Source organism: Caretta caretta, chromosome 2 (assembly GCF_965140235.1).
Source record: "Caretta caretta isolate rCarCar2 chromosome 2, rCarCar1.hap1, whole genome shotgun sequence".
Taxonomy (NCBI): Eukaryota; Metazoa; Chordata; order Testudines; family Cheloniidae; genus Caretta; species Caretta caretta.
In genome coordinates this window covers 63024250-63036743 of record NC_134207.1, presented here as the reverse complement: position 1 = coordinate 63036743, position 12494 = coordinate 63024250, and the positions used below count along the sequence as shown (strand labels likewise).

At 42.5% G+C, this 12494-nt stretch overlaps 1 protein-coding gene across 1 annotated transcript in view; it reads left to right on the top strand.

Moving 5' to 3' along the window:
- Positions 1–549: 549 nt before the first annotated feature.
- Positions 550–12494, top strand: part of LOC142070760 (uncharacterized) — a 66789-nt gene continuing 54844 nt past the window's right edge. The window contains exons 1-2 of the mRNA XM_075124727.1: positions 550–1132; positions 1721–2159. Coding sequence (XP_074980828.1) covers positions 550–1132; positions 1721–2159 — 1022 coding nt within the window. The remainder of the gene's footprint in view (positions 1133–1720; positions 2160–12494) is intronic.

Here is a 12494-nt window from a genome sequence, read left to right as displayed (position 1 = left end):
GTGCTTACTTTAACTATGTGAACTGACTCATTGACTTCAATGGCATCACTCACATAAAGTAAGCACATACTTGAATGTTTTGATGGCTCAGGGACTAAATCGCATGTACTGCCTGAAAGTATTCCATGGAACATAACTTTGAGAGTTGTCAGTGTGAGAAGAATAGCTTATATGGGAGTACAGCTCCTACTAAGCCCTGGTCTACACTAGGACTTTAGGTCGAATTTAGCAGTGTTAAATCGATGTAAACCTGCACCCGTCCACACAATGAAGCCCTTTATTTCGACTTAAAGGGCTCTTAAAATCGATTTCCTTACTCCACCCCTGACAAGTGGATTAGCGCTTAAATCGACGTTGCCGGCTCGAATTTGGGGTACTGTGGACACAATTCGATGGTATTGGCCTCCGGGAGCTATCCCAGAGTGCTCCATTATGACCACTCTGGACAGCACTCTCAACTCAGATGCACTGGCCAGGTAGACAGGAAAAGAACCGCGAACTTTTGAATCTCATTTCCTGTTTGGCCAGCGTGGCAAGCTGCAGGTGACCATGCAGAGCTCATCAGCACAGGTGACCATGATGGAGTCCCAGAATCGCAAAAGAGCTCCAGCATGGACCGAACGGGAGGTACGGGATCTGATCGCTGTTTGGGGAGAGGAATCCGTGCTATCAGAACTCCGTTCCAGTTTTCGAAATGCCAAAACCTTTGTCAAAATCTCCCAGGGCATGAAGGACAGAGGCCATAACAGGGACCCGAAGCAGTGCCGCGTGAAACTGAAGGAGCTGAGGCAAGCCTACCAGAAAACCAGAGAGGCGAACAGCCGCTCTGGGTCAGAGCCCCAAACATGCCGCTTCTATGATGAGCTGCATGCCATTTTAGGGGGTTCAGCCACCACTACCCCAGCCGTGTTGTTTGACTCCTTCAATGGAGATGGAGGCAATACGGAAGCAGGTTTTGGGGACGAAGAAGATGATGAGGAGGAGGAGGTTGTAGATAGCTCACAGCAAGCAAGCGGAGAAACCGGTTTTCCCGACAGCCAGGAACTGTTTCTCACCCTAGATCTGGAGCCAGTACCCCCCGAACCCACCCAAGGCTGCCTCCTGGACCCAGCAGGCGGAGAAGGGACCTCTGGTGAGTGTACCTTTTAAAATACTATACATGGTTTAAAAGCAAGCATGTGAAAGGATTACTTTGCCCTGGCATTTGCGGTTCTCCTAGATGTAGTCCTAAAGCCTTTGCAAAAGGTTTCTGGGGAGGGCAGCCTTATTGCGTCCTTCATGGTAGGACACTTTACCACTCCAGGCCAGTAACACGTACTCGGGAATCATTGTAGAACAAAGCATTGCAGTGTATGTTTGCTGGCATTCAAACAACATCCGTTCTTTATCTCTCTGTGTTATCCTCAGGAGAGTGAGATATAATTCATGGTCACCTGGTTGAAATAGAGTGCTTTTCTTCAGGGGACACTCAGAGGAGCCCATTCCTGCTGGGCTGTTTGCCTGTGGCTAAACAGAAATGTTCCCCGCTGTTAGCCACAGGGAGGGGGGAATGTTGAGGGGGTAGTCACGCGGTGGGAGGAGGCAAAATGCGACCTTGTAACGAAAGCACATGTGCTATGTATGTAATGTTAACAGCAAGGTTTACCCTGAAAGAGTGTAGCCACTGTTTTATAAAATGTGTCTTTTTAAATACCGCTGTTCCTTTTTTTTTCTCCACCAGCTGCATGTGTTTCAATGATCACAGGATCTTCTCCTTCCCAGAGGCTAGTGAAGCTTAGAAAGAAAAAAAAACGCACTCGCGATGAAATGTTCTCCGAGCTCATGCTGTCCTCCCACACTGACAGAGCAGAGACGAATGCGTGGAGGCAAATAATGTCAGAGTGCAGGAAAGCACAAAATGACCGGGAGGAGAGGTGGCGGGCTGAAGAGAGTAAGTGGCGGGCTGAAGAGAGGGCTGAAGCTCAAATGTGGCGGCAGCGTGATGAGAGGAGGCAGGATTCAATGCTGAGGCTGCTGCAGGACCAAACCAGTATGCTCCAGTGTATGGTTGAGCTGCAGCAAAGGCAGCTGGAGCACAGACTGCCACTGCAGCCCCTCTGTAACCAACCGCCCTCCTCCCCAAGTTCCATAGCCTCCACACCCAGACGCCCAAGAAGGCGGTGGGGGGCCTCTGGCCAACCAGCCACTCCACCACAGAGGATTGCCCCAAAGAAAGAAGGCTGTCATTCAATAAATTTTAAAGTTGTAAACTTTTAAAGTGCTGTGCTTAAAGTGCTGTGTGGCATTTTCCTTCCCTCCTCCACCACCCCTCCTGGGCTACCTTGGTAGTCATCCCCCTATTTGTGTGATGAATGAATAAAGAATGCATGAATGTGAAGCAACAATGACTTTATTGCCTCTGCAAGCGGTGATTGAAGGGAGGAGGGGCGGGTGGTTAGCTTACAGGGAAGTAGAGTGAACCAAGGGGCGGGAGGTTTCATCAAGGAGAAACAAACAGAACTTTCACACCGTAGCCTGGCCAGTCATGAAACTGGTTTTCAAAGCTTCTCTGATGCGTACTGCGCCCTCCTGTGCTCTTCTAACCGCCCTGGTGTCTGGCTGCGCGTAACCAGCAGCCAGGCGATTTGCCTCAACCTCCCACCCCACCATAAACGTCTCCCCCTTACTCTCACAGATATTGTGGAGCACACAGCAAGCAGTAATAACAGTGGGAATATTGGTTTCGCTGAGGTCTAAGCGAGTCAGTAAACTGCGCCAGCGCACCTTTAAACGTCCAAATGCACATTCTACCACCATTCTGCACTTGCTCAGCCTGTAGTTGAACAGCTCCTGACTACTGTCCAGGCTGCCTGTGTACGGCTTCATGAGCCATGGCATTAAGGGGTAGGCTGGGTCCCCAAGGATACACATAGGCATTTCAACATCCCCAACAGTTATTTTCTGGTCTGGGAATAAAGTCCCTTCCTGCAGCTTTTGAAACAGACCAGAGTTCCTGAAGATGCGAGCATCATGCACCTTTCCCGGCCATCCCACGTTGATGTTGGTGAAACGTCCCTTGTGATCCACCAGAGCTTGCAGCACTATCGAAAAGTACCCCTTGCGGTTTATGTACTCGGCGGCTTGGTGCTCCGGTGCCAAGATAGGGATATGGGTTCCGTCTATAGCCCCACCACAGTTAGGGAATCCCATTGCAGCAAAGCCATCCACTATGACCTGCACATTTCCCAGGGTCACTACCCTTGATATCAGCAGATCTTTGATTGCGTGGGCTACTAGCATCACAGCAGCCCCCACCGTAGATTTGCCCACTCCAAATTGATTCCCAACTGACCGGTAGCTGTCTGGCGTTGCAAGCTTCCACAGGGCTATCGCCACTTGCTTCTCAACTGTGAGGGCTGCTCTCATCTTGGTATTCATGCGCCTCAGGGCAGGGGAAAGCAAGTCACAAAGTTCCATGAAAGTGCCCTTACGCATGCGAAAGTTTCGCAGCCACTGGGAATCGTCCCAGACCTGCAACACTATGCGGTCCCACCAGTCTGTGCTTGTTTCCCGAGCCCAGAATCGGCGTTCCACAGCATGAACCTGCCCCATTAGCACCATGATGCATGCATTGGCAGGGCCCATGCTTTCAGAGAAATCTGTGTCCATGTCCTGATCACTCACGTGACCGCACTGACGTCGCCTCCTCGCCCGGTATCGCTTTGCCAGGTTCTGGTGCTGCATATACTGCTGGATAATGCGTGTGGTGTTTAATGTGCTCCTAATTGCCAAAGTGAGCTGAGCGGCCTCCATGCTTGCCTTGGTATGGCGTCCGCACAGAAAAAAGGCGCGGAACGATTGTCTGCCGTTGCTCTGACGGAGGGAGGGGCGACTGACGACACGGCTTACAGGGTTGGCTTCAGGGAGCTAAAATCAACAAAGGGGGTGTCTTTACATCAAGGAGTATTTCAGGCAGGACTTCACGGAGGGTTCCAATAAGAAATGGTGCACCTAAGTTATCGTTCTTATTGGAACAAGGAGGTTAGCCTGGCCTCTGATTGATACATGGCTAGATTTACCTCGCTGCACCTTCTCTGTGAGTGACTGCAGTGTGACCTAGAGGAATGAGTCCCCTAGACAGGGGAGGAGGCAAATGAGTACAAAACAAATCTGGTCTATTTCTTGTTTTGATCCACTCCATCTATCTTTTACATCTTTGGCTGGCAGCAGACGGTGCAGAAGGACTGCATGCCATCCACATCTCATGGCTGCTCGGCAGAAGATGGTACAGTACGACTGCTAGCCATCCTCATCTCTTGCCTGCCTGGCAGAAGATGGTACAGTACGACTGCTAGCAGTCCATATCGCCTGCCCGCTCACCATAAGACGATTCAATAGGACTGACTGCAGGACTAAAGAGAATGACCTGGTCAAGTCACTCTAAATTTAGTCCCTGCGCCCATGTCTGCCCAGGCGCTCCCAGCCGACGTGGCCAGGGGCACCTCGGACATGACGATGACGGCTACCAGTCGTACTGTACCGTCTGCTGCCACAAGGCCCATCAGGCATTGGGATCTCAACCCAGAATTCCAATGGGCAGCGGAGACTGTGGGAACTGTGGGATAGCTACCCACAGTGCAACGCTCCGGAAGTCGACTCTAGCCTCGGTACTGTGGAAGCGCTCCGCCGAGTTAATGCACTTAATGCACTTAGAGCATTTTCTGTGGGGACACACACACTCGAATATATAAAACCGATTTCTAAAAAACCGACTTCTATAAATTCGACCTTATTCCATAGTGTAGACATAGATCCTTGGTGCAGGGACCATCTTTTTGTTCTGAGTTTGCACAGCCCTTAGCACAGAGGGGTCAGGGTTTATGAGTAGAGCCTCTGGGCACCACAATAGTACAAATAATAATAATCAATAATAATAAAAATACAATAATAAAATTGTATGTTGTAAGTGGATTTCATCTTGATAGGCTTTAAAGCCACTTTTCTTTATCTAGATGAAGATTCCAGAAAATAAGCAGCTTGACCTATAACCCAGTTCAAAAATAAAAATACTATTCCTCATTCCTCAGGAACTGGAGGTGATGAAACTGAACATAGGTTTGAACTTATTTTTAACTTGCCAAGGGCCTGGTTTTGTTGTTAGGGTTTCTTTTCAATTAACTATTTTGATAGGATTTTTATATTTAACTTATCCATAAACTGGTGACATAATGTCATTTTAAGACCTTTCACCCAGATAAGACCATGCCAGCTTCCTCAAGTATGGTCTCATGTATCCAGATTTTTGATATTTTGGGCAGGTGGAGATCAGACTTACAGTCTCTGTGGTAGATAAAAGAATGAATATTTTAAAAATAGCTGATTTAAGTAGACCTTTTCCAAACCAATGTTCAGTTAGGAGAAACTGATTGGACCAATGCAGGCTTTGCACCTGATTTGTCTGAAGACCTTGAAGGTACTGTAAGGATGAGTAGGCAAATTTCACAGACTATTAATCTAGGCTTAGACCAAGAAACCTCACCTTTGGGATCAATATGCCACCTGAGGGGAGACAGACCTTCCAGAATCTCTGAGATTGAGGAGAGGAAGTCACAATATCAACATCTGGCCACTCTAGTTTTTCTTTCCCTGCATCCAAAGGAGGCCTGCTGCCAAGAAATGCTGAGCCAGCAGAATACTGGGGTCTTGGTCCTTGCCTGAAATTACAGCTCTTTCTCTGGGAACCCAGAGACTGAAGGAGCTGGAGAATTTGCAACTCCTCTGTTATCTGAAGTATATTATTTTTCCTTTTTTCTATTTTTTTTATTCTCTTCCCCCACCATGGTGTGGAAGTAGAAGTGTGCATGCATATGTGTGAGAGCACCTGTAAAGTCCACAATGGGAAGGCACTTGAAAGAAATGTTCCCAACATTTAAATAGCCCTAAATGTTGTCTTATAAATTTACTTGTTAGTGTGTGCTCTGTGCTCTATGTTTAAAAGTCCTGAGAGACTTGAGATTGTGGTATGTAATCGTTGCTAAATAAGAGATGTCAAACTTCTGATTATCAAAAGTACCCTATTAAAGTCTGTATTGTTACAGCTCTGGGTGGAGGAAAGGCTTAACTGCAACTCAAGAATTAAAGTCTAAGGAGGAAGTTCCATAATATGCTCTGAGGTTGTGATTCGGACATTAGTTAATAATTTGGTTTCAATATTAAGATATTGAAACATTCCAATTATAGATTTGATTGACTGTGGTAAAGTTCTATAACCAACTGGACAACCACCTCCTGAAACCCCTTCTTAGATTTTATATAAGGATTGATCATTTTAGGTATTAATTCAATTATTTAGCTAGGTGGATTATTTAATTTGAACACAAAATCAAGACTAATTTTTTATTTGACCTTGATTTTATATTGATTTGGTAGTTGCATTTCTTTATTCTTAGTTGAGTTTAATATTATTAATGGTAACTTGGTTTTGTGATTTTTCCTTTATTTTATGTAAGTGTTTTAATAAAATTCACAAAAAAATACTGAGTCACATTTCAATTCGCAAGGTGGGTGCAGAATCCTGGTGTGGATACAAGCTGGTCAGACTGAAAGTCTGACTAGCAAACCCTACTTAGTCTTCGGTTCTCTCACCAGCCAGACTTGATCACAAAGGAATATGTGGCAAAGCACTTGCAAAAGGAGGAAAATGACTATGTGTCTGAAGAAACAGACTTTATACAGAGCACTAGTTCACCATAACAGTGTGACATTTTCTAGGAACCAGCACAGGAACACAGAGCTTCTCTGTTGAGACACCCTAAACTTAGGTGCTTAGTTTCTCACTCATGCTGGCAACTAGCTAAATGTTGCTAGCTCTCAGAAGGATATGAGTGTGGGGATGGGGGCTTGGAGTTTCTCTCTTCACAGAGGAGGTCCTTCAGGAAAAACCCGAAGACCAGACAAACTTAGAGACAGACATGATGTAGGGTAGCTATGGATTCTGAACAGCTGGCATTCTCTTGAGCTAGAGACCACTGTTTTTTACATACATTATTTGCTGCACCAGAGGCATTCTCCTCTTGAAAGAAATTGAGAAGCAACAAATGGCTGATTTTTGATGATTTAATTAACTAATAAATAAATGTCGAGGAGTTGTTTACATAGAATGTGGACTACATAGTAGAGCAACCCCTTTACTCTGATATCTAATGCTGACTAACCTTGGACAAGTACCACCCTCACTTTTGGTTTCGCACAATGTATACTACCTCCAGAAAGTGTTACTTCAGGGACTGAGTCACAAGATGGAGCAGTTTACTTTGCTTAGTTTGTCCATTTAGAGGAGCATTATTTCTGAAGGCAGTTTAAGTCATTAAGAAAAGATGATATTCCTGAGAGGGGATGGACATTTTTTCATATCGTCTGATAAATGGGTAGTCAAAATACATGACCTGCTTGTGGTCCGAAAAATTATACAAGAGACAATTACATTATATTGCCTGAAAATTCCTTGAACTATTTAACTCCAGTTCTAGAAATGTCTTTTTTCTGTACTCAACTGTCTTTTCCATGGCTTGATGTTGGTACAGCGAGCTGATTCTTTTTTTTTTTTTTTTACCTGCTGTTCTTCTCTCCGCTGGTTGATGAAGGCTTTGTCAAGGCATTACTTCCTTTCTCTGGCTTGACCAAGCCCAAGTTCATGCTATGTCCACAGCAGAAGCAATTCAGTGAATTAAATTTTTAACATAGATATTAACTCTGGTATTCCATACGGTGAATAAACGATATCCTGCCTAACGTATATTAGAGCATAGCAAAATGTAACATATTTATTAGTGTATATGTGTGTATGTAACACAGAGAGAAAGAGGGAGAGAGGGAGAGAGTAAATATAAGAAAAGTATGTATTTTTCGTGAGCATATTTATCTTACGGTGTAAAATGCATGGAATTCTAAACATTTCTTAAAGGGAGCTATGTAGCAAGGTGTCTTAATAAGCTAAATTGGATAATATCACAAGCAGTAATCCAAATCTCTGATCTATGATAACATGAAATATACTGTGCCAGACAAAGGTATATAATAAGGGACTTTTACTTACACATAAAATTTTTAAAAACCCATGATTTTTCATGGTCTATAATTTACCTAATTTAATTGATCATAATGGATGAACTAATGCTCAGAAGAGATAAACTCATATTAGGTGTGCTCAAAAAGCCAGAAGGACAAGTTGTCTTCAGAAAGGTATATCAATAACTAGCAATTCCAGCAAATGTCAAATATACGTCTCCTGAAATCTAGAATCAGCTCACTGAAAACATGCCTACCACTGTCTTACAAGAAATCATGGAAGAAGCAAATTTATGTGATAGTGATTGACTGTTACGCAATTAAATGTGATGGCATGAGGTATCAGAGTAACATGGAAATTTTGTCCATTGCTCTATGTTATGTAAGGGATGAATATTCCTTGAAACATCTAATACAAGAGGCACAACTCAATCATCTTCATGCCATCTACACCTCTGACATGATTATTGATCCTTTGAACACTGCTGATTTATCTTCTTGTGGCATTATTAATTTGTGCTCTTAAAGGGGCAGTGAAAAGAAGTTAGTGTGGAAGTACGCAACCAGACAAAATGTGAAACACAAATACACTGTTCTGTATATTATTTCAGGCATCAATTTCATCTGGTTAGAACATATCTTGAAAATAGCATTCATGAAGTATCCAAACGATGAACAAGTGTGGATTTGTTATGTATTACTATCATTGGCACCACTGTATTATTTAAAAAACTCTGGGACTTGCCTTCTCAGCTATGATTCTAACACACTTTAAGATAGAGATTGAGGTGAGCTAATATGCCACAAATAATTGTTCCAAAATGAATTTCAATTTGAGCACATTTGTGACCCTTTCACATCCACTTTCCATGAACATTTGATGGCACTGTCTTTATTAACATGGATGCTGACACAGGGCCTGCAGTTCTTATTCAAAGCTTCTTCAAGCCAAACTCTCACTGGCAGAATTTAGCCTAAATCTTAGGACTGCAGGATTTAGCCCCCAAAAGTCAATTCTTAGCTCTAATATTTGCCAGAAACAAACTCTGAACTGTGTAAAACTCTATTATTATTAGTCAAGCTGGACTGGTTAGTTACATAAGTTATCCAATCAGGGAATAGAAATAACAACAAGATGACTTTGGAATCTAATCAACAAAAATGGTCAATATTCATAATGTGTAATAACTTGTTGAATTATTCCTGGAAGAAAAGTTCAATTTTTGCGAACATATATTGGAGAATTTCATTATCGGTTCACAGGCAAATGAGTCAGGGAGAATTTCAGAGAACAAGGTTCTGCACTGCTTAAGTTCCATTTAAGCTCTGACATAGTCAACATGATGCCCAGGCCTCATGCTGGCCCTCTGCACAGGGATGACTTTCCCCCTAACAAAAGACAGCTGTATTTGTTGAATACTTTATTCATGGCAAATTGTTTTCTCATTTCTACTTATAAGGACTTTCCTTGCTTTTCAGTAGATGCCCACAACTCCCACTGGAGTCAGTGGTAGATATGTGCATGATATACTCTGTTAATGTCGCAAGCCATCCGCTATCTTTTAAAGATACTGTAAGACAGCCACACTTCCAAGTGATTATTGAAATCCAGCAGCTGCATTGAGTGCTGCTGAACCCTTCATGTCTCAGGTACTACAAATTATAGTAATGAGTGATTTATTAATTGCATGCTTACCAACCTTTCTTCCCATTGCTTTAGTCAGAAAACACAGACATAATATTGAATACCATCCAGATAACTGAGAATGTCTCACTGAGTGATGGAAAGTTTGAACATCTTTAGAGGAAGCGTTGCAAAGCTGTAACTATTTTGTCACCATTTAAGTAGACTTGTCACTATACAGTATATTGTGGCTATTAAATTTCTCATTTTTCACAGCATACGTTTGCATCTGTGCTGTGTTTACCAGTCGTTCCTTTTTCTTTGTCCCCAAAAAGACAGTATTGTTTGGACAGCCAACAGCAGGACAGTAGGTTTGGATGGACAGTGTAGAATACAGTAATTTAAAAGCCTTCTAAAGTAGATCTTGTTCCACGTCATTGACACTACTTTGCTTGAGTTGAACAGCAGGTTCACTGAACAATTGAGAACATTGGTGAGAACACTCACTTCTCTCATGGCTCCGTTTGGTGTTTGGATCAGATTCTCTTTTGGACTAGCAGACTCTAACACCTCTTCTCAAATCAGCTCCAACTGATGATGAGCTACATCTGGCCTGTGAAATGAAAATAGCGAAACCTTTGATTGAGTCCAAGTTAAGTGGATCTTTATCATCTGCTCAGTCAACTTTTGCCAAGATGAATGATACTATGTCAGTACTCTAATAATTTCTGAGGTGGATTCCCCCTCTTTTGGGCATTTTTTCCTTGTACACAAACACTAAGAATAGTTATTGCACAGATAATTTTGACTATTCATTTCTAACTTTCTGTTGGTGCTTCATTGGACCAAAAAAACCACCCAAAATCTTGTACTACTTGCCGTTGAGAAAGAAATCACTGCACTGATTCATTATGTGAAAATAGCTAATATATGTTATTATCATTAATCATCAGCCAAATCTTTGAACAGCACAGCACAGGATCAGGATCTAATTCTGTTACATCATTTACTTGTCAGGAAGTTATCTCTATATTGAGTTTATATATACAGTACTTTAATGCTTACTTAAAAAACTTCTGTGACCAAAAATTATTTCTTGAGTCACGGAAGGAATGAGTGCTCCTATACTCAGTAATGATTACTTTTAGCCAAATAGCAAATACAACAGATTTAGTCACAAACATGTTCACATATTAAGTTAATGAGAAATCAGAAATGGTTATTCTTTAAAATTAGTGATTTTGGGAGAGGATTATACTTTGATAATTTTTCAAATGCTGCAAACACATTGGAAAAAGCAAAAATTTTACTTGCCTTGTGGAGCATTGACTTTCAAAATGTTTAAGATAATTGGAAAACGGACAGACATGGATGTCATTTTTTTATTAGTAAACTATGATGGAAAATATTTTACAATGATATAAAGTAGGACCTTAGTAAACAGAATATTTTATCCATGTCTTCAAGTGAAATAGTGAGTGTTAGGATTTGTTTTTCTTTAGTTAATGTAAAAATGCTGGTATATCAAAAAAAGCAATGGTGACATTTTTAATTTTTAAAGACTTCTGTGTCATATTTGGCTTCTTCTTCTTGTACCCTGAACCCTCTAGTCTCTCATTAACTTCAGTCATTCTCCCCACTACACAATTTATTCCAGATTGATCCATTTCCCTCCTCCCTCCCTTACCCTTTCCCTGGTTAAATCCTTGTTCCTTCTTTGGTCATCGCTTGTCCTCATTACCTCCTTGCCTCCTCTCTCTCTCCAATCTATCCAAAGTGCTATAGATAGTCATCTTCTTCTCTCAAAGCTAAGCTCAGATATCACCCTTCCCCCAGTTCAGCCTGGATCTAATTTGGTTTCCCTTAAGTTGCTTTATTCAGTTTTGAATAAAGAATGATTATGCTCACCTGCAGTACGGCTTCAATGTTCTCCATAGTAGGAGAGGCAGCTAACACGAGTGATTAGGTCTGAAGAGTTCCTGTCTGATAGAGGAATGCAGTAGTACCTTCAAATGAGGAACTTGCAATTATACACCAACTTCTTCTGGTGTCATGAGAACTGACAGTACCAGCACTTTTGACTTATTATTCTGGGTTATTAGTTCTGGCATTTTTATTTTAATTATTTTGAGGCTGTTAGGTCCCAGTTCAGCCAAGCACTTAAGCCTGTGTTTAACCATGTGTTTCAATGTTTTGCTGAATGGGGATGGACTTTTGCTTACAAGCTTGACTGACTTGTGGGTTTACTGTTGATGATGGATACACTGGAACTGACTATCCACTTTTCCTGTATCTCTAGCCATAGCCACCTATTTTTAAAATGTTGTTGTTGTTATAATTTGTGGAAGATTTCTCCTTATATGATTTTTCCAGCACCAGCTCTTGACACAGAAGACAAGTTTTTGTTGATGCATAGTGGCCTGTCTTGGACCCCTGCTGTGAGTATGGACTTTTGGCTAATGTGTTTGTCACAAGGCAGGGCTTCTCCCTAGCTTGCCAAGGGCTCACTCGCATAACCACAATTTTTTCTAGACAGTTTTATTGTCCAAACTTAAGCCAAATCAACAAAAACACAGTTCCTAAACCCACCCTGAGCTACAGCTTCCAAGGTCCCCCCCCTTGAATTCTCAGGTTCCTTCTGCCCTCTTCCCAGGGACTTTGGCAGTCCTGAGGCTCCTGCTTCACTGCTTCCCCCTCCCAGAAGACTTAGACAGTCCTAGCTCCGCAGGCCTCCCCATTTCCAGGGAGCTGGGAATGTGTGACATGTTGTACCTCAGAGCAGCACCCTGGAACCCTCATATTCACCACTGTCATATAATTATAT